Below are 19846 nucleotides of genomic sequence, written 5' to 3' on the forward strand. Positions count from 1 at the left end.
AGACTGAACGACTTGTTGCTTTGTTGCTCCAAGGTTGCCCTGAGCAGCCAGCCTATGGGGTTCTCCATGTGCAGCTTGGTAGGAAACAACGTTCTTCAGCAGCCTTGATGCAACTGGCAGGGTAATGGCCATAGACTCCCTTTGTTAACAGGAGGCAGGGGTATTAGCTGTACTGTTTCTGGATGTTGGCAGAAATGTGGTCCTGCCCTGTGGTCCTTCAGAGCAAAACTTGAGGTTGAATCTCTTTTGTTGGGGTAGATAAGGCAGTGTATTGAGCTCCATGGAAAACAGACAGGAGGACTCTGACAGATGGGGAAAGGGTCACGCCCACAGCAGGGGGTCAGCCTAGAAGTGGGTACTATAGCAACCCACTGAGAATTACCCTGTGGATTAAAGGATGGTTGGATTCACTGGGTCTTCCCCCGCTGAGTCTTTGTCAGCCAACAGACAAGAGGCTGGTTTGCAGCTGTGTGATTTGACAGTTTGGTTGGGTTCAGACAGCTCTGTGCTGTGGAGGTGACATTACCCCTGAGTCTCACTGCATGTATGTATGTAAACCAGGGGCACACCAAGGAGAAACGCAATGGGAGCCGCCCACTCTACATGCAGTCAACAAGCAGTGAACTTCTGTGTGTGTGCGTGTGTGCCTGTGTGTGTGTATAGAATTTAAAAACAATAAAAAAACTGACTAAAATTCAGTTTGCTTTTTATTATTTTCATGCTCCAACAGTTCCAAACAATGTACAGTGATAAAATACTCCTCCCTCATAGAAGCAGACTTCTTCCACGCCCCCTCCTCCCACCCTTGGTATAGCACTGGGATAAACAAGCACCAGGTGGGACGATTATAAATCAGCAAGAGAGTAAAAAGAAAGCAAATGACTCCTGAGATAAGATAACAAAATTATCCCCAAAACTCTGCTTTGTGAAGTTTACAGAAGGTTGATATGTATGCTATGGGCCTTTCTCTTGTTTTGCTTTGTGTTTTGGTGTCCTATTGCTGCTTTTAAACCACCCCACCCCCAACATTTAGTGCCTTAAAACAACAATCATTTATCTGCTCACAATTCTGCAGTTTTGGCGGGGCTCAGTGAGGATGGCTCATCTCTGTTCCATGTGGTGTCTGCTGGGCTTGAACCTTCCTGGAGGGCTTTTTCACTCACAAGTCTGGTACCTCAGCTGAGACAGGCTGAACATCTAGGGGCTAGTCGGGCATCTCTCTCTTTCCATGTGGTCCCTCCACATAGCTTGGACTTCCTCACAACATGGTGGGCTCTTCTTATGTGGTGGCTGGCTTTCCCCAGACTGCAAAGCGAAGCTTTCAGGCTTGCTTAATGTCTGGTCTTGGGAGACCTCAAACATTATTTCTGCCACATTCTATAGGTCAAAGCAGTTACAGGGCCAGCCCAGCTTCAACGGGAAGAAAAGATAGACTTCACTTCATGATGGTGATATTGTCGTGACCATCTTTGGAATCATCTACCTCACATTGTTTTCTCTGTCATAACAAGGCATTGTATGCTTTCACATTGTCTTTAATGGTGATACATTTTATCAAGTTGGAAAAAGGTAGGTCTCAATGTGACCTCTTAAAAATTAGATCCTTAAAATTATCATCATGCCTGGGTTCTGAATGGGAAGATGGTCTCTTCACGAATTGCTAAGAAGAAACAAGAGACTATGGGGCTCCTAATGTAGCAGTGACATTTGAGAGAAAATACTAGGATTAGCCAAAACCTAAAATCCAAGTTAAACGTTTGGTCTACTTTCTGAGAAAAAGTCAAATGGCCCCCGAATTTTGGTTATTACTTCTGGGTATCAGACAATCCCCCGCACTTTGATTTACACCCTTTAAAACCAGTATTGTTGGAAGCAGACTGACCACAGAATACTTGTGAGGGCCAGAATGTGAGAGTCAGATACTTTCAGATACTTAATGTATGATAAACCTGTTGAGGGTCGCTATAAATTTCACCCTAGGTTAGAGAACCGCATCTCAGTCCAAACAAGATCAATCTAAGAGTGGAGACACATCAAAATGACTCCCTTGCCTTTGCCAGACAGTGAATCCATCTATACGGGTACAGAGCTTTGGTTTGGAAAGTATTTTCAAGCCCACTGTCTTACTTTCCTCTCACTATAAATAACCCGGTGAGCAGGTAGGCAGTCGTGTGAATGCCCACAGTTTGTACTGCGTAAACAGCAGAATAGAGGTCATGGGCTCCCTAGGTCACAGGAGAGCCTGGATGCAGCCACGCTCCTAACTCTTCTTCCTCCAGGATGCTCCTCGTCTTCCATAGCAAAGGGCCTCCAGGCTCCTGACGTCTCTGCCTTCAGGTCTGGTCTGATGGCCTCTTCTGCCTCGCCGGCCTCTGCGTTGAATCCTGAGCTTGCAGGCGAGTTCAGTCAGCTCCCAGTGTCAGTTACCACAGCGAGGTGGGGCCTGGCTCCTGGTCTTAAAAAGGAGGTTGGGTGGGAGGCATCCCTGTATCTGGAGCCCACTTTCTCTCCTAAGAAGACCAAGAAGTTAAGTGGGCCTGCGTCACAGTCTTTGGCCTCCATCACCCTCCTCAATGCCCTTAATTTTCCTCTCAGAGCAGAAAACACTTTGTGTCCCTTTACGCCCCAAACGCTCGGCCCCTCACTTGGCCAAAGGGACAGCTGGGGCCGGGGCTCTTCCTCTCCCCTTCCAGTTCCAGTTCGTCCTCACACTCCAGTGGGTTCCCATTTTTGTTCGCCCCCAGCCCCTCCTCTCCTCTCTCCCAGGCGCCCCAGTACCAGCTCCCACCCCCACCCCCTCTACCACCGCTTCCGCTCGCCCCTCTTCTATCCCCTCGGCGCCCGGGCTTTGTTGCCCGGGCTTGTTTCTAACTCGAGAGCGTCGCCCGGCTCGGCGCCAGGTCACGTGCGTTAGTGACAACCTCTAGCAGGGCGGCCCCGGGGCCCCCGCGCCGCCGATTGGTGGGCCGGGCCTGGCGCGGCCCCGGGGCGGGGCGGGGCTGCCCGGCGGGCGGGCCCGACGGGCGGGCGCAGCGGCCGATCAGCTGTTCCGAAGCTGCACAACAACAAAAGGAACGAGACGGGCCGGCGGCGGCCAGTGGCGCGGCCACAGGAGGGCTGGACCGGCCCCGCGCCCCGAGCCCCGCGCCCGCCGTCCGGGAGCCGCAGCTACCTCAGCCACCCCGCGCCGCCAGCGCACCGGTTCCCGCCGGTCCCCGCCAAGCCGGGCACCCGCTGCCTTCGCCGCCCGTCCGGCTGCTGGTCGGGCCCACGTAAGTGCGGGCGGGGCCGGCGTCCAGGGCCGCTCGCGCCCGGCCGCCCCGCGGCGTTGCCCGACCCGCGCGCCCTGCCCTCGGGTCGGCCCGCGAGCCGCGGTCAGTGCGCTCCCTGCCTCCGCTGCCTCCGCTCCCTCCGCTCGCCACTGCGGGCCTGCCGTCCACCCGCTCGGCAGACCCTCGTTGGTCCCGGGGTGAGGGCGGAGGCGGCGCCCGGACACGGGCCGGCCAAGCCCCGGCGAGGGGCGGCGGTTGGGTGTTCGGTTTCTGCCTCCTCCCCAGAGTGTGGCCTGTTTTCTTGGCCGCGGCGGGACCTCCTCCTCTCTCTCCTCCTCCTCACTCCCCTCCACTCCTCCTCCTGCCCTCCGCCGTTGGACTGCAGCTGCCCGCTGAGGACTCGGCGTCGGAGCCCCCGGCTCCGGAGGAGCGAGCGCGGCCGCCGCCCCGGGACGCATCCCCCCCAGGCCCGCGGCGCCGCCGCTGCTCCTCCCGCAGCCCTCCCAGCGTAGGGTCGCGCTCGGCAGCGCAGCGGCTCAGTTACCCGGCGACCGGCGCCCGCCGAGTGTCCGCCTGTCCCTTGCATGTTCCTTGACCCTGCTCGATCTTCCACATCACTGTTTGAGGTTGCACGTGTGGAAAGAGCAGTTTCCCTGCCCATCAGAATTAAAACCCTCATCGTTTTGATCACTCGCGCTGATTGGGTGCTTCTCATGTGCCATATACTATGTGAGGACTTCACATGCGTTATCTCAAATTGATTCCCACAGTAACCCTCTGAAGTAGGCTGTATTACGCATAGGAAACCTGAGGGCCCAGAGAGATTGAGTAACTTACTCAAGACTACACAGACAGTTAAAGGGAATTGGTTTTTCTCTTTAAAAAGTTGCAGATGAATTTTACTTAGGGATTCCTTGTTTTTATTGTATTTCCTAATTACACCTGCTCATTATCTTCTATGTTAATTCCAGTTAGAGTAGATTTAGGAAGAGCTCCCCTCCCCCCTTCCATCATTCGGAAAAGAACCTTTTCTGAATACAAAGTAGTTTTGGGAAAGGGGAGTGGAAAGCGACCCATGGGATCATTGAACAGAGGTAATAATGAGGTGCCCCAAGATCTTGAAATCACTTGCTTGGTAATTGAAATATATATTTCATTGCAGATGTGAAAAGCATTAGGAAGCTTTTGCTTTTAAGTCACAGCCACTGTAATCCTGAATTGGCAGCATAATTTTCAAAGGCTCCTGCCTGGAACCAGGACCTTACTAATTTCTATGACTAAGGTCTCGTTTGTTTTTCCATCCTGTCTTTTGTTCTTTTTTGTGAATGCTCCATCGCTTGCTCATAGCTCTCTTGGGAATGGTCCCACTTTCAAAATTTAAGGTTAACAGGCTGTGAATTACCACTTACTGCTGTCTTTGTCCGCTGTCATTCAGCCTTCAGAGCCAACCTGGTGGATCCTGGGGAGAATAACCCCCTTGTAGCCAGTTGAATAGGCTAGGTAGAGTGGAACAAGCAAAGACAACTTTCTTCGCTTGGTTTTAATGCAGTTTAAAATTTATTTAGAATCACTCGAATCAGAATGTTTATTTTTCTAAACTAGTGAGAGAACGATCATTTTGAGGCTGCTTTTTGATGACGATGTGTTAATTTAGCCATTTGATATTTCAAAACTGTCAAGGAGCCGCAAGTGTACACATAGTTAGAAGTTAAATCATCAGAGTATTTTTTGTTGTTTTTTTTTAATTTAAAATGTTTTGGAGCCGCCTACTGGCAGCCAAAAGCAACGGAAAAGTGCTGTTCTCTGAAGTTCGTAGAGCCAGAGTTGAGGCTGGAAGGAGCCTGAGAGATCCTGTGCTGGGGTGGGGTGGGGGTGGGGGGGGCAGGGGGGAGCAAGGCCCTTGGGACCAGACACACACTCTAACGCTGGCCCTAGCGCTGACCAGCTCTGTCGCTTTTGAGCAAGTTACTTAATTTCTGAGCCTCAGTTTCCTTATTAGTCAAATGGGACAAATAAGTACCTCAAGCCTGTCACATATAAGCATTCAGTAAATTGTAGCTCTAATTTTTTTTTTTTTTTTTTTTTCCGTATGCGGACCTCTCACTGCTGTGGCCGCTCCCGTTGCGGAGCACAGGCTCCGGACGCACAGGCCCAGTGGCCATGGCCCACGGGCCCAGCTGCTCCGCGGCACGCGGGACCCTCCCGGACCGGGGCACGAACCCCCGTCCCCCGCATCGGCAGGCGGACTCCCAACCACTGCGCCACCAGGGAAGCCCTCTAATTATTATATAAACATTTTGTCGATAAAGACACTCAGACCCAAGGATGCTAAGTGACTTGCTCACAGTCATACAACTGGTTTGAAGTGAACTTGTGGTTAATACTTACTAGGTGCCTGCTGTATGCCTGCTTTTAAGTGATACATACTTAATCCTCACAATGGCACTACCCTGAGAAAACTGAGGCACCGAGAAGTTACTATATATCCTGAGTACACACAGGTTCCGGGGAGCTGAGTCAAGATTCCAAACAAAGCAGGCCAGCTCCAGAGCCATGCGGCCCCTAGGTTGGTTGCTTGTCTCAAAAATGAGAAAATAAATCGCACGAACAAGCTCTTCCAGACTAGTAACTCCTTTTCTGAGTTCTCAAACTAGAATCCTGTACCCCATAAGTATTAAACCCAGCCATCTTTCTCTGCCCACAGAACATTTCTACTCATGAAATATGAAAACATTGATGATAAAAAAAAAGAAAACATTGATGATAAAATGTTAGGTAATAAAGCGGGATACAAAATTGTGCGTGCATTAGCCTACAATTGTGATAAAAAGAAACTGTGTAGAAGAAAATGTACAATATGTTAACAATGATTGCAACAAAACATGGAATAATAACTAGTTTCCTTATTTACTTTCCAAACTTTCTAAATGTGGTTTGGTTCATTTTATAATGAAAAAGACATTTTTTAAAAGGGAGGGAATGGAGGTATTTTGAGCCAAGCAGAAGAGGGACAAAGCTGCCTTCTTGAAATGCTGGGGACCAGACACTGTCTCTTTTCTCCACTGGGGTGAGACTGCCAGGCTTGCAGGTGCCCCAGAGAACAGCAGCGCCACCTAACCTAGCCTTCATTCCTCTACCTGTTTCCTAAATTGCAGAGCTGTATTTGTAAATTTGTCCTCTTAGGACACTTGCTTTCTCTGGAATTTTTCACTTTAGTTTTATCATTGTCCTAGAGTTGTGAATACGAAAAAGTCAGTGGTATGTGGTGAGGAGTGAAGTCTGAAGTTCTGCTGTGCCTTTCAGCTCCACATAGAACCAGCCCCATGGAGAGCCTCCATTCCTGGGTGGGAGCCAAGGTCAAGAGTAGCAGTGCCTCGGTAGGGACAGTCTCTGGGTCATTGAGAGGATAGGCCATCAAGACATTAGAAAGATTTTTCTAAAACAGTATTGTCCAATAAAAATATATATGCATGTTTAAATTTTTAAGTAGCCACATTAAAAAGGGGCAAAGAAATAGGTGAAATTAATTTAATTTATATATTTTATTTAACCTAATATATCCCAAATTAAATAAGATTAAAAATTTAGTTTCTTGGTCACACTAGTCACATTTTAAATGTTCATTCACCTAGTATCCCTGGCAGCCACCTCACTGAACAATTTTAGTGTATTGGGGTCTCTCCAACAGCTCCTGGTGCTTTGTGACAGCTATAGAAAGCAGGGCCAAAGGAACTTTGCAAAGTTAGACCAACCTCACTTCAGGAAACCGAAAGAAGATTGACTTGTGCCGTCCCATGGAAAGCTCCTCCAGAGACCCCTTTCCTGTGGCAGAGCTGCATGTGTTCCAGGCAAAACCTGGCTTCCATGTTATGGTTTTGGAGCTGCAGCCAGAGGGTGCAGTTTGCAGTTGGGAACTTGCAGCTGCCCAACCATAGTGGCCCCAGCATGTTTTCTGCCTTGTAGCTGCCACTTAAGTGGCCTGGGCCCCAGTGACTTACCTCATGTGGCATCACATTTGGGGGAGAAGGGCTCACTCAAGACGAGCAAGGTTTTCCTGTGGGGTGCTCCCTCCCCACCCAGCAGCTCTCGCTGGGGCAGGGGCTGAGTGCAGCCCTGTACTCTGGAGAATTGGCATTATTCTCCCAACCGGGTCAGCAGACACAGAATTGTAGTTGGGGCTGATACATGCCTCCATAATTTAAGAGAAATGGGGAAAAGATTTTGAAAATATCTTTTTTCCCTCCTAGCATATATGCTCAAAACCTTTATTTACATATCAGCTCATCAGCTCATCGGCTGTTTACCCATGGGATAGATCATCTTTTGGGATATGTCAGGCCAATTACACAGCCCGCTTTTCTTCTAAATTCTCTTACATGGAACAGAAATCTGACTTTGTGTTCTCGTACTAGAGCTCCAGACTCCTGGCCATGTTGCTTCCCAGAAGGGTTTCAGGAAGACTGGTTATGCAAGTGATACTTCCTGTTTACCCGCTTTTCATAATGGATGGCCGAGGATGACAGATTGTGGCCACAGAAGTATTCCAGTGCCGTCTGTGCACACATCTGTAGTACTGCACATGGGCAGTAGCCTGCAGTGTGCACATAAAGAACTGAACCAGGAGCCTCATCAGCTGCAGAGTCGAACTACATTTACAGCTAAAGATGACTGTCTTGAAAGTGAAATGTCAAGAGTCTGAAGTTAGGGATTCAAGACTGACACTCCCTGGATGTGCTCACCCACTCTTATGGTTCCTGTCATCCCCTCTGTGTTGATAACTCTCAAATCTGTGCCCCCAGCAGACACCACGCTCTTGGACTGCAGAGTCCTGTACTCAGCTGCCTTCCAGACATCCCCGGTGTGGGATTGGCAGATTTCCACAATTCCATGTGTCCAGAGTGCACAGCCTGTACCTCTGCAGTGTTCCTCTTCCACTGAACTATCCCACCATCCCCCCAGTTGGTCAGGCCAAAAACCTGGGGCATCCTTGACCTTTCCCTCCCCTTCACTTCTGGCTTACAAGGTCCTGCAGGATCTGGTCCCCGCTTAGCCCCCGAGCCTGCTCTCAGGACCGTCCACCTGGATCTTGAGCCACACCGAAGGCGCCACATTCTCACTTATCTGCACATTTTCACAGTGTTCTTTCTCCTCCTTCCTCCGTTCTTGAGCTTCTCAGCCATTCACGATTGAAGTCATTGATTTCAGGTGTCCTTGCCTGACCTCTGCCTGTGTGGATTTGAGGAGCACTGGTACTTCTCCTCAAGTGGCACTCATCACGCTGGGTTGTTGCACTTGCCGTGGGAGGGCCTTGTCTACTGCTGCCTCCGCTGCACTGAGCGCTCGGCCTGACCCGTAATAGGTGCTCAGCAAATATTTGTGACTAATAGTTGACATTGACTGAGAATCTTGTACCAAGTGCCTTGCTAAGTAGGTTGCCTGCACTATCTCATTTGACAAGAGTAGGATCTGGGAGACTGTGTAGGAGTGGTGATTGGCAAAGTCTGGAGAGACACCAGTTGGCTTCAACCAGGGTGAGAGTGGTGGAGAGAAGTAGGTGGATTCGAGCCAAGTGTGCAGCTAGAGGCAACAGGACTTGCTGGGAGTTTGGTTGAGGGGTGGAGCGCGGGGGTAAGGATCAAAGGGAGTCGAGGGTAAGGGCTAGGCTTTTGGCCTGAATAACTGCTGGATGCTGCTGCCTCTCCTTCCTGAGTAGGGGGTGAAGGGCAAGTGTGCCTGAGTATGTTTGTAGGGGAAAATTAAAAGATCTCTTTGCTATTTTGGGGGTTTGATACGCCCATCGGGTAGGCAGGCAGAAATGGATATATAAATCTGGAACTCTGGAAGAAGATCAGATGAGGCTGGAGTTCCTCATTTAGAACTCACGGGAACTCCATGAGGTAGAACCACTGCCTCCTGAAATATTGACTTCCTTACTCTTAGGGCATAAACCACAGAGCCAGCATTTGAACCCAGGCACAGTGGTCGTTTCCGGTTCTAGTTGCTGTTCACCTGAGTTTTCTACAGTTTGACTTTCTCCATGCCAGCTGCAGGAATTGTTTTGAAGGTCAAAGTACTTACAGATTTTAAATGTAATTAGGTGTGCTTAACGATCATATGCAAAAACAGAGCGGAGAAAGGGTGCCAGGGAAAGGTGAGGGCCTGGCGTGATAGTGGTCACTCACTGGTCTCTACTGCGGGCTTCATTTGGCAGCTTCTGGCCAGTTGACCATGAACACCCAGTCTTTGCTCTACTTACAGAAAAGTAGTATTTCAGTTGACACACGTTGTTCAAATTTATCCCTTATTATGAAAGCACAGGTGTGAAAAAGAACCAACCCCTTCTTTTGCACATTTTGAGATATTTACAGGTTGTGTTTGAGTACTCGATTCATAATGTTTGTAAAAAAGAGATATTGCACATCTTGTGTTTGAAAGAAGGGAAGAGCCATAGCTGTAGGCTAAGGCATGTGCTTTTTTCTAAGGGTGGGGATATGTGTGTGTATTTTAAAACCACATACACGTATTACATAAACGTGCTGATTTGAAATAACCTTCTTTTTCTCTTTTATTTTAGGGATAATGACTCTTCTTGCTTCTCGCCTAAGTTGAATAAGCAACTTGTGCACTTTAATCCCCTGTCAGTGCCATCAGGCTGACAGAAGACAGGTTTTTGAAATCTCAGCTATAAAGACATCCAGCCAAAGTCTCAGTCTTGCCTTAACAATGTTTCAGAGACTGAATAAAATGTTTGTGGGTGAAGTCAATACTTCTTCCAACCAAGAACCAGAATTTAGTGAGAAAGAAGATGATGAATGGATTCTTGTTGACTTCATAGGTAAGGGTGTTCTTAGCCGTTAATCATCACAGCAAAAGTGGAAACTCTTGCATCTAGTTTTTGCATAAGTAAACCAGTAACTCTGAAGGTTTTTAAGCCTTAAAAGTAAATAAACAAGAATTTGTCTGAAAAATTTGCAGGAAGCATTCTGTGCCGGATGATCAGTCAGGGAAATTGTTTGATGTCAGACTTTGCAGTTTTGCAGCTCTTACACCCCGATCAAATCAGAGGCACTTTAATAGAAAATCCTCATACTAGACAAGCAGTAACCCATTTGGCGCATTATGTGTTTCCTCAGCAGAAGAGAAACAGCCTTAAAAACTGTTCCTGCAAAACCAACATAATCCATCCCTACAGTGATACACACCCCCCAACACACACACACACACACGCACACACATACTAGGTGCTGAGAAATTATAATCATTGTGAGTGAATATGAATGGTTTTGTTTCTGACCTAAGTAAAGGGAGGAATGTGAGCATCAGCTAACAGCATCATCTCTTCTTTTTCTGTGCTCTGATGTGATATCAATGTGATACTCCTATCCCGTGGGACTTCAACGACGTGTGTGGACTACGATCTAGACACTTGCACTGGTTTCTCAGCAGCAGAAGACGAGGAAGAAGAAGACATCAGTGAAGAGTCACCTACCGAGCACCCTTCAGTCTTTTCCTGTTTACCCGCGTCTCTCGAGTGCTTAACTGATACAAGTGATTCCTGCTTCCTCCAGTTTGAGTCCTGTCCGATGGAGGAGAGCTGGTTTATCACCCCTCCCCCGTGTTTTACTGCAGGTGGATTAACCACTATCAAGGTGGAAACCAGTCCTATGGAAAACCTTCTCATCGAACACCCCAGCATGTCTGTCTATGCTGTGCATAACCCCTGCCCCAGCCTCAGTGAGGCCCACTGTGGGACTGAGGAATTTCATAACCCAAGCAGTCCCAGGTACGTTGCTCTCTCCACAGACAGTCTGTTTAGTATGCATTTTATTTATTTCTACTACAGTTCAAAGCTGAGTTTTTAGAAGATGCAAAGCAATCTTATAGAGATTCATGAAAGTCTATGCCTAGTGCACAAGGCAGTTGATGGTATGAAAAAACTTATTCCTTTTAGATTTTCAAAAAAGTGAGTTATAGCATGGCCCCAGTCACGTAATGGAGAGCCGTGTCATTTATAAAATCATGCTACTGAATGGGAGGAAAAGACTGGCCTTTCTGCTCAGTATCTTAGAATATAACTCTGGCACTTTATAGACTGGATTATTTGGGGCATCAAATCCGACAAGAATAGTATATCTTAAAATAAATCTCTTATGATCTTCCAAGTAGTCCTAACTAGGTCACGTCAAATGGCGCTGAACCTTAAAACCTGAGGAATCTCAAGCATGAAGTAAAACGGCAGATTTACCAGAACATTTTGCTCGGAGGGTTGTTATCTGCCTTATGGAGGAAAGATTTCATACCCAAACCATGTTTTGCTGTTACACGGGTGTCCCAAGTGCTCTGAAAGGCTCTGTTCGAATGGCAGATAGGTTGAGGGCCTGGAAAGGTTCAGGGAGGGTGCCTGGTCAGTGATGTATTCCAAAACAAACTCACAGTCTGTGGCCTTCATTCAGAGACTATACTCAAGATCGCTCCCACCCACTAAAATAAAACCCATGGCCACGTTAATTAGCTCAAAGTCCAGCTAGTCCGTGATGCATGTTAGTGGAAGGTTTCCTATGGTAATAAAGTATTTGCAGGATGCTGGTACTGACTTAGTTCCCTTAGTACCTGTCAAGGGAACAGGTGAATTGTGGTTCGTGCTGTCATCCAAAAGGCCTCTTTTGGGATTGTCCAGCCTCCAACTCTACTAACTAGACCACTGTATATATCTTCTATTTCCTGTTTGCCAAATATAAACAAAAGCCCAGGCAGCTCCTTAATTTGTTAACTTTACCAGAGTTTGCTGCACTCTCAAGTCTCAATATTGTAGATGATCTTGAATGAGGATAAACATACACTTATACCAAATTGAAAAACAATTTGCTTATATAGTTAACCCAGGCTTTATACTGGGTAAGATCTTTGATGGGAAATGTTACTTTAACTGGCACTGTATTCCACACTATAAATTTATCAAGAGGTTAATGTTTCAGGCATTCCAACAAAAGTTTAAAATATAATTTTTTGGAAGTGGTATTGATTTAATTGCTTTACAGTCGATGCAAATTAATTTCTTCAGTTCTTAGAAATTTTTTCCACCCTGATTTTGATCTCATCTTTGAGGAATTCCACTTGAGAATTTACCGTGATTAATAGCCCCTTTAAATTAGTAACATTTGCATATTTACGTTTCAGTATTTTGTTTTAATTGTGTGTGTATACATATATGTATTCAGCAGCTTTGTGGACAACTTATTATAGAAGCAGTACATAGGCACTACAGAAAATTAGAAAATGCAAAAAAATTTTAAATGACGTTCTCACTACCAAGAGATGAATACTGTTAAGACTCTAGGTCATATCCTTCCAGATTGTTTTTTCTGAATGTGCCCATGCACAGGTACATACACCATTTTAACCTAAGTGGCATCAAGCTGTATGTACTATTTTATAATCTGCTTCCTTAGGCAATGATCTCTACCTTTTTTTCCAGTAAAATTTTACTTCGTCAACTACACAGACCATTCTCAGATTTGCCCGCTAGAGTCCAGAATATTTCATCTAGTTTGTCCAAACCAGCATCCAGTTCAGGACCTTGCGCTGCATCTGGTTATGTGTTTGCAGTTTTGATGCAGTGAGAATGTTCATTTTTTTATATCTTGTTTGTTACTGTATCTTGTTATATGTTTTGATATAATGTTGATATAACACATAGGGTAGTTAAACATAAAGGATCAAATGAACACAATTTTATATGAATTCTTTTTGAACATAAGAAAGTACTGCAAATTACTATAGTTTTATAATAATTAAAATTTTTTTAACATCTTTATATTTGGATTTGAAATTCTTATAAGAAAGGCCCACTAAATCAAGATAGTGATAAGATGTCACCAAAATTAGGAGGATGGCTCTGTAGTAAATATTTGTATTTTCTGAGCAAGAAATAAATCATATATCTTTCAAAAGTTAGATTGTTTCCATCCTGTCTATCCTTGAAGAGATTACCATAAAGCACATAAAAGTAAGGTGCTTCATAATTAAAGATGGGCTTCAGAGTATGTACTTTATTGCATTTTAGCCTTTATAAATATTGTTTGTGAAGGTTTATGTGCTATCATAATCTTGAATTAAGTAATACATGTGCCTTTAATGACCCATAGTAAACCAGTTATAATAAAGAAAAGTTGACCACATACTAATAGTAAAATTAAATAGCATTTTAAACCTTACTAGTGATTTAATAGTTCACCATTTAACATTTGTAGGGCCAGGAAAAGCTGCTTATAAGACTCACTGGCACAGAGTAAGTATATTCCCTTTGAGACTGTGTGATATGTGTATCAGTCTGAGCAGGGAGGCGAAGGACTCGAGGCACCCACCTTTTAGAAACCACTGTCTTTATTTTCACTGCTCTCTATTAGTTTCTTAATGTGACCTGCTTTAATTCTACCATTTAATAAAAACAATATATTAAAAGATCATTGTGTTTTCCTCTAGTGGTTATAGGCAGAATATATAACTGCCTTTCCTGTGTAAAATAACCCTTAAAAATCTTGAAGTTCTTCATTATGTGTAAATATAGTTTAGATCTATTGATTAGCTTTTAATATAGAAAACATATAATAATTATGTGGTTTGTAGCCATATTTTAAGATTGTGTTCTCCCTAAGGGTTTTTATAACATTGCTATGCAAATGCCGTTACAAAATGTGCCCAGTTGTGATATAAATTTAAAACTTAGAATTGTTTTCTGTAATAAGCAGGTAGCTTCTTACTGAGAATTTTAAATGAGTAGAATTTCCTTATGCATGTTTCTAGTAAATACAGATTTAAAGCTTGTTACCTAGAACATTTTACTTATAGACAGAAAACATCTGTGAAGGTGCTGTTGGCGCAGTGCATCAGTATCAACCCTGCCTCATAACCGTGGTCTTTGGAATGTGACCTATGTTGGAATATTGGTTGAGTCAGTTAGTAATTGTGACCTTAACGTCTCTGAGCCTGAGTTTTTTGATCAGTAAAATCTGGGAGTTAATACAGTTTCCTTTTAAGGTTGTAGTGAGAATTAAAACACATGTTAGTTCCCCTCCTAGGAAGCTTATATAAATGTGTTTGTGTATAACTGAAATTCACTCAAAGCGTAAAGCATTTTTTAAAAAATACAGCCCACTTAATTAACCACCTGTGGGTTCTATGGCGTATTTCGATTGAAAGTTGGCTTCTCCTTTCTACCATTATCAGTCAGTGTGGTCACTGACTGATATAAGCTTGTCTGTCAGCCATGAGACACTAAGCTCTCATTCAACCATAAACAAATTAGTGTCGCAAATTGAGTTGCCAGGTAGCTTTTGCAGTCTCATTAATAACATACTCTGTTGCTTAATACATCCCCATTTTTTTCTGTTTCAGAGTGGAAGCTCAGAATGAAATGGGGCAGCACATTCATTGCTATGTTGCAGCTCTCGCTGCTCATACAGCTTTTCTGGAGCAACCCAAGAGCTTTCGCCCTTCCCAGTGGATAAAAGAACACAGTGAAAGACAGTCTCTGAACAGAAATAGCCTTCGTCGCCAAAATCTTACCAGGGATTGCCACTCTCGGCAAATCAAGCACAATGGCTGGGCTGTCCATCAGCCCTGCCCACGTCAGTACAATTACTAAGAATTTCAAGTGTGTTTGGTTGGTTTCTCTTGGCTTGTGCATATGTGTGTGCATGTGTGTGTATGGACGATGAATATGCTGTCTCTTTACAGACAACTGATGACCAATCACACAGTTTTATCGGTATGTTTAGACACTATCTTGAAGACCAGATTTACATGCTGTGTATCACGTAATGCCTTGCTCTTAACATTTACTTTTTTGTAAATCTTTTCAGAATATTTTTGGAAACATATCAATACAGTTACAGTGTTTAGTGTTTGGGAATGTCTTTAAATCTATTACGGTGTACACAAGTTAGCAATTTAAAGAGATTTCTTCCCAAGTACGAGAATAGGCACCTTTCAATTTCATTTTATTTGGTATTAATCAATCTTTTGAGTAAGCAGAAATTTATTCTCAGGGTCAGCCGTACACTTTATTGACCAGTACTTGATAATCTTTTCTGTATATAGTGAATACATTTTTACACACTAACACGAGCATTAACAAGTGATGTGGTTGCCGCAGATATAATGGAATTATGGCTGAACTTTCTTTTGGAAGAAAACTTGATATATTTCTGTGTGTATGGGTTTTTTATTTCCCAGATTAGCCATACAGTTCATTTTGGAATTCAGGTACATTAAGTGTTAGCGAACAGTACATTCAGTGATTCCGATGTGACTGTGTGACATGGTACAGACATTACAGGCATCGTGGGACAACAGCACTCGTCTCACATGCAGAGGGATTAAATTAGACCTGTGAAATTATCTTTGAAAAAATGTGTGTCCATAACTAACCCATTGGTCTACTGTTTAAGTTGTTTGGATTCTTTCCTGCCAGCTCTGGCTACTCGCCACCTCACATCAGCTGTAAATTCAGAAGTACTTGTCCTAGCACTTGAGTGACTTCCTATTTATATGTGCCCAAGGGAAGAGAGAGGCTTTATATTTCTGATGCAGTGATAGATCCTCTGCCACGGAGACTGTCCTGCCGAGTGGCAAGCAAGGGTGAAGGGGATCCCTGGTGACATCTCTTCATAGCATCTAAATGAAGGGTGACAGGTTGGCTTCCTTGAGTTTTCATATTTTTGTTTTAACTCGGGCTTCGGGCAAAATCTTTAACCACTTTGGCCTCTGTTTCCTCCACCAGTGGGGGAGCAGTGGTACGTTCCGCCCTCACAGTTGTTGGGAGGACTGTTGGGAGGACTGTATACTGACTTGAAGGGGGACTGCCGAGAACTGATCCTTGCGTGAAATTCCAGGGGCCTCTCTGCCGAGACTGGTGATGGGGGTGGGGCTGCGGCAACTCCTCTGCCACAGCTGCTCCTCAGAGGCGATGCTAATGAAGCCGGGGCGGGGCTTCTTTCACACAGAGGCCAGTTCACTCAGCGCAGAGGAAATCGATTTCCTTACCTCTAGCCACTCACTTTTATTTTTTAGCAGCTGTAATGGGTTTCGCTGAGCCATCTGCACTCTTCACCAGCTCCCTCTGAAATTAAGTTCAACGTATTTACAATCCAAAGCACATTCTACATAGACAGAGCAGTACAATCACCTTCATAATCAAATAGCTTATTTTTCCATCTCCTCTGCAACCCTAATTAAATAAGTACACCGCTATACAGTGTTGTCAAGGGCAAAAGCAGCATATAGTTATATGAAGTATTAGTATATTCTTCAGTAACCCTGTAGCAGTTGGATGCAGGGAACCATGGGAGATTTTTTTTGAGCGAAGAGCTGTGCTCTTTTCTGACTAGACTGGGGTATGTGGAGTCGGGAGAGGTTCAAATAGCTTAGTTAGATGGTGGTGGTAGGTTGTTCGTCCACTGGCTGTGCTGAAGGGCCAGGAATGTCTCTTTAGAACAAGAGTCTAGATCCCCCTTCCCTCCTTAGTCCCCTTCCATTTCAGCTACCCCTTTATTTATTTGTTTTCTAATAAGAGGCCAAGTCTGTAAACTTTTGTCAAACTGAGCTAGAAGTTATTTTGTTACTACTTGTGTTTACCAGAGTTGGGAGATAAGGTAGAGTTTTCATGGAGGTGTGTATGTTTTCTACCGTGACTGTTAAAGGGCCGTATGTTGCTAACTTGAGCATAGATGTAAGCCTCTGAATACATGGGGGTCTCTTTTTTCATATATTAAATGCAAGTTGTTAGTACCTCACGAGTTAAAGAAGTTCAGCCATGAGAATTTGTTTGGCAGCATGAACAGATTTGTATATAAAACTGCAATGGTCTTTTTTTTACTGTTATTTTTTCAGATTTCCTAATACCTTAAATACATTTACATCTCTATCAGTTACTGACTTTTTGTTTGCCTTATTTGGGCCAAGTTTTTTTATGCTTTGTACCTGGAAAACAAATGATTTCAGTCTTTGCGATGTTTTTTCAGTGTAAGGGTTACCACACACCATCCGTGATATCATACTGTCGTTTCTGTATCAGTATCTAAGGTTTCTGTCTAAAATTGGCACATGTAAGCATTAAAGAAAGTGGTTATATGATGCAGTTGAAGTTCTTGGTCATTAGATGTTTGTTAGGGATCTACTATGTGCGAGACATTAAGACCAATAATAACAGAGAGTGATGTTGACTGTTTTCTTTGAAACATGGCTGAAATGCAGCTTATTATAAGTTTATTATTTTTGCTATTGTAAATATTAGTGGTTTACAATGTGCTTTAGTGCATATTCCTTAAACATTTAAGCAGTGAGAAATAAGACCCCTCTGAATTTAGTGCTCTGTCTCTAAACTGATAATATAGAATGTTACTTGGAAAAGTCTGGACTATGTGGTGCACACAGCAGTGCTTCATGAACGAGTTTCTTAGTTTTTATAATGCACCATGTTTCTCAAAGTTTGTGTTTTTTGTTAATAAAACATTTTATAATGTATATCCTATGTTTATTACTTTTCCTTCTTCACTTCGTTTGATTATGTACTGCACCGTAAGTTGAAGATTAACCACCCGTTATTTATCTTCTGTGGCAATTTATAATATATGTTTGGGTGGGTGGGGAATTTTTGGCAGAAGGTGCAAAGTGATTGGATTTTTTACTTACTGTTCCAGGGAGCTTTTTTAACATTCATTTCCTGTGCATGTTTTCAGTTCCCATGCAAACTGTTCCTGTTTACGTACCTTCCATGTTGTATCAGTACTTTGATTCTAGTGAGATGACAGTTTACTTAAAACTTGAGAGGGCCATTCAGCATTGCCTAATGTTTTTACTTCTCAAATCTGTGTGGTACACTGGTTTGTAATCTCTATGTCTTCCTTGAATCTGGGTGTCTTTGCTATTTCTCTTCCTCCTCAAGGAAATATATTGTCTTCTATACTCTTTAAGAAAAGAGAGCAAAGAAGGGTATCTTTCTTATTCTCATTTTCTTTGAGTTGGAAACAAACAAACAAAAAAATTGAAGGACTCCAACTAGAAGATAGACATTTAAATTTAAATAGCTTAGTGGAGAAAGTTTAAGAGTTTCCAAGTATTAGTTTTTGTTTTTAGAATCAGTTAAGAGACTGCTCCTTGTACTGGAGATACTAGCATATGTTTGTAATGTTACCTTAAAATTATCTTTTTATTTTATAAGTCCCATACATACTGGTTAAATTCTTTAAAAAGTTGGGCTACTATCATGGATACGTTCACTGCCATCGGCCCTGTTGATTATTATAAATGGCATCCTTATCTACTTAATGCTTACAGTTTTATATAAAATGCTTTATTTAGAAAACATATAGTGGTGTCAGCCTTGCCATGTACCAATTTCACTTGAAACGTGACACCAATTAGTGGTTTGGGGTGGAGAAAGAGGTCCTGGAAAGCATACAGATAAGGATATCTTTTCCTATTTGCAACAGTATCCTTTATGTGGGAGGAGAAGTTACTATTCCAAGGAAGGCAGCTTAAGCGGATATTCTTTTGTGTGTCACTGAGAATTTTCCTTAAAACATTTTTTTAAATTGTATCATTGTTAAATGCCCAATTTTGCTCAGTATTTGCCTGAAGTTTTAGTATTTGTTTTCTAGGAGGGCTTCTAAAAACCAAACCAGTACTTGGGGAGGTTGGATGTGTGTGTTTCCAGGCTTGCTGTGTATGAGTGGTTTTGCTTGCTTTTTGGTTGTGTTTTCCTCCAGAGGTGTGGAACCTTAATCAGTAATTGTGTGTGTGTGTGTTTTAAGTGGCTTTGGTTTTTTGTTTTTGTTTGTTTTTTTCTCAAGTAAAATTGTGAACACATCTGCTTTTCAAGGGCAGGGCATCAGTTCTAGAGACTGAAGAGTATTTGTAGGTTGTACTATGTGCCTTCTTGATGTGTTTCTGGACACAATTTTTTTTCGACAACTTGAAAACTCAAAAGGGACATTTGATTAGGTTATATACTGTACATCAATCTATGCACAAATGGCAGCTTGTTTTCTTGAGCCACTGTCTAAATATTTTTTTCTGTTTTTATAGAAGGTTTTTATACTGATTAGTTCATAGATTGTCAGTTTTCTACACAGACTAAACAATACAGCACTTTGCCAAAAATAAGTGTAGCATTGCTTAAACATTGTGTATTAACACCAGTTCTTTGTAATTGGGTTCAGTGGTGTATTTTGCACTACCTGGAGTTATGGATTTTAATCTGTCAGTAAATAAAATGTGCTTTAACTTCACATTTGTCAGATTCTCTTATTTTTGTCTTTATGGTCATTAGTCTTAAAACTACATACAACTTACGTAAAATACTTGCTTTTTAGTTTTACTTGTCCAAAAGATATATTTAATATGCACTTTAAATACTTTTTTTAAACTAATTTTTATTGGAGCATATTTGATTTACAATGTTGTGTTAGTTCCTGCTGTACAGCACTTAAAATATTTTTTTAAACTTGCATAAATTAGCATATTAACATTTTTCATCTAAAATGAATAATCATTTACGTGAACATGAATTTGAG

At 43.3% G+C, this 19846-nt stretch overlaps 1 protein-coding gene across 3 annotated transcripts; it reads left to right on the forward strand.

Moving 5' to 3' along the window:
• Positions 1 to 2900: 2900 nt before the first annotated feature.
• Positions 2901 to 19546, forward strand: TP53INP1 (tumor protein p53 inducible nuclear protein 1). Of its 3 annotated transcripts, XM_079902200.1 has the most exons (5): positions 2901 to 3272; positions 9847 to 10107; positions 10695 to 11055; positions 13523 to 13560; positions 14667 to 14802. In XM_079902200.1, the coding sequence occupies exons 2-4, from the start codon at positions 9996 to 9998 to the stop codon at positions 13542 to 13544; spliced, it is 495 nt and encodes a 164-aa protein (XP_079758326.1). In that variant the 5' UTR covers positions 2901 to 3272; positions 9847 to 9995; the 3' UTR covers positions 13545 to 13560; positions 14667 to 14802. The 3 variants fall into 3 exon arrangements, with proteins under 3 accessions (XP_079758326.1, XP_079758324.1, XP_079758325.1); XM_079902198.1 differs by lacking the exon at positions 13523 to 13560 and having other exon boundaries at positions 14667 to 19546; XM_079902199.1 differs by lacking the exon at positions 13523 to 13560 and having other exon boundaries at positions 10902 to 11055; positions 14667 to 19546.
• Positions 19547 to 19846: the final 300 nt, after the last annotated feature.

Source organism: Stenella coeruleoalba (assembly GCF_951394435.1).
Source record: "Stenella coeruleoalba genome assembly, chromosome: 17".
In the NCBI taxonomy this organism is placed as follows: Eukaryota; Metazoa; Chordata; class Mammalia; order Artiodactyla; family Delphinidae; genus Stenella; species Stenella coeruleoalba.

Excerpts from the sequence above, each read along its gene's own strand:
- TP53INP1 (XM_079902198.1), top strand. The coding sequence starts at position 9,996 with ATGTTTCAGAGACTGAATAAAATGTTTGTGGGTGAAGTCAATACTTCT. Across the intron at positions 10,108-10,694 it reads GATTCTTGTTGACTTCATAG|ACACTTGCACTGGTTTCTCA; the intron begins GTAAGGGTGTTC and ends ACTACGATCTAG. Across the intron at positions 11,056-14,666 it reads CATAACCCAAGCAGTCCCAG|AGTGGAAGCTCAGAATGAAA; the intron begins GTACGTTGCTCT and ends TTTCTGTTTCAG.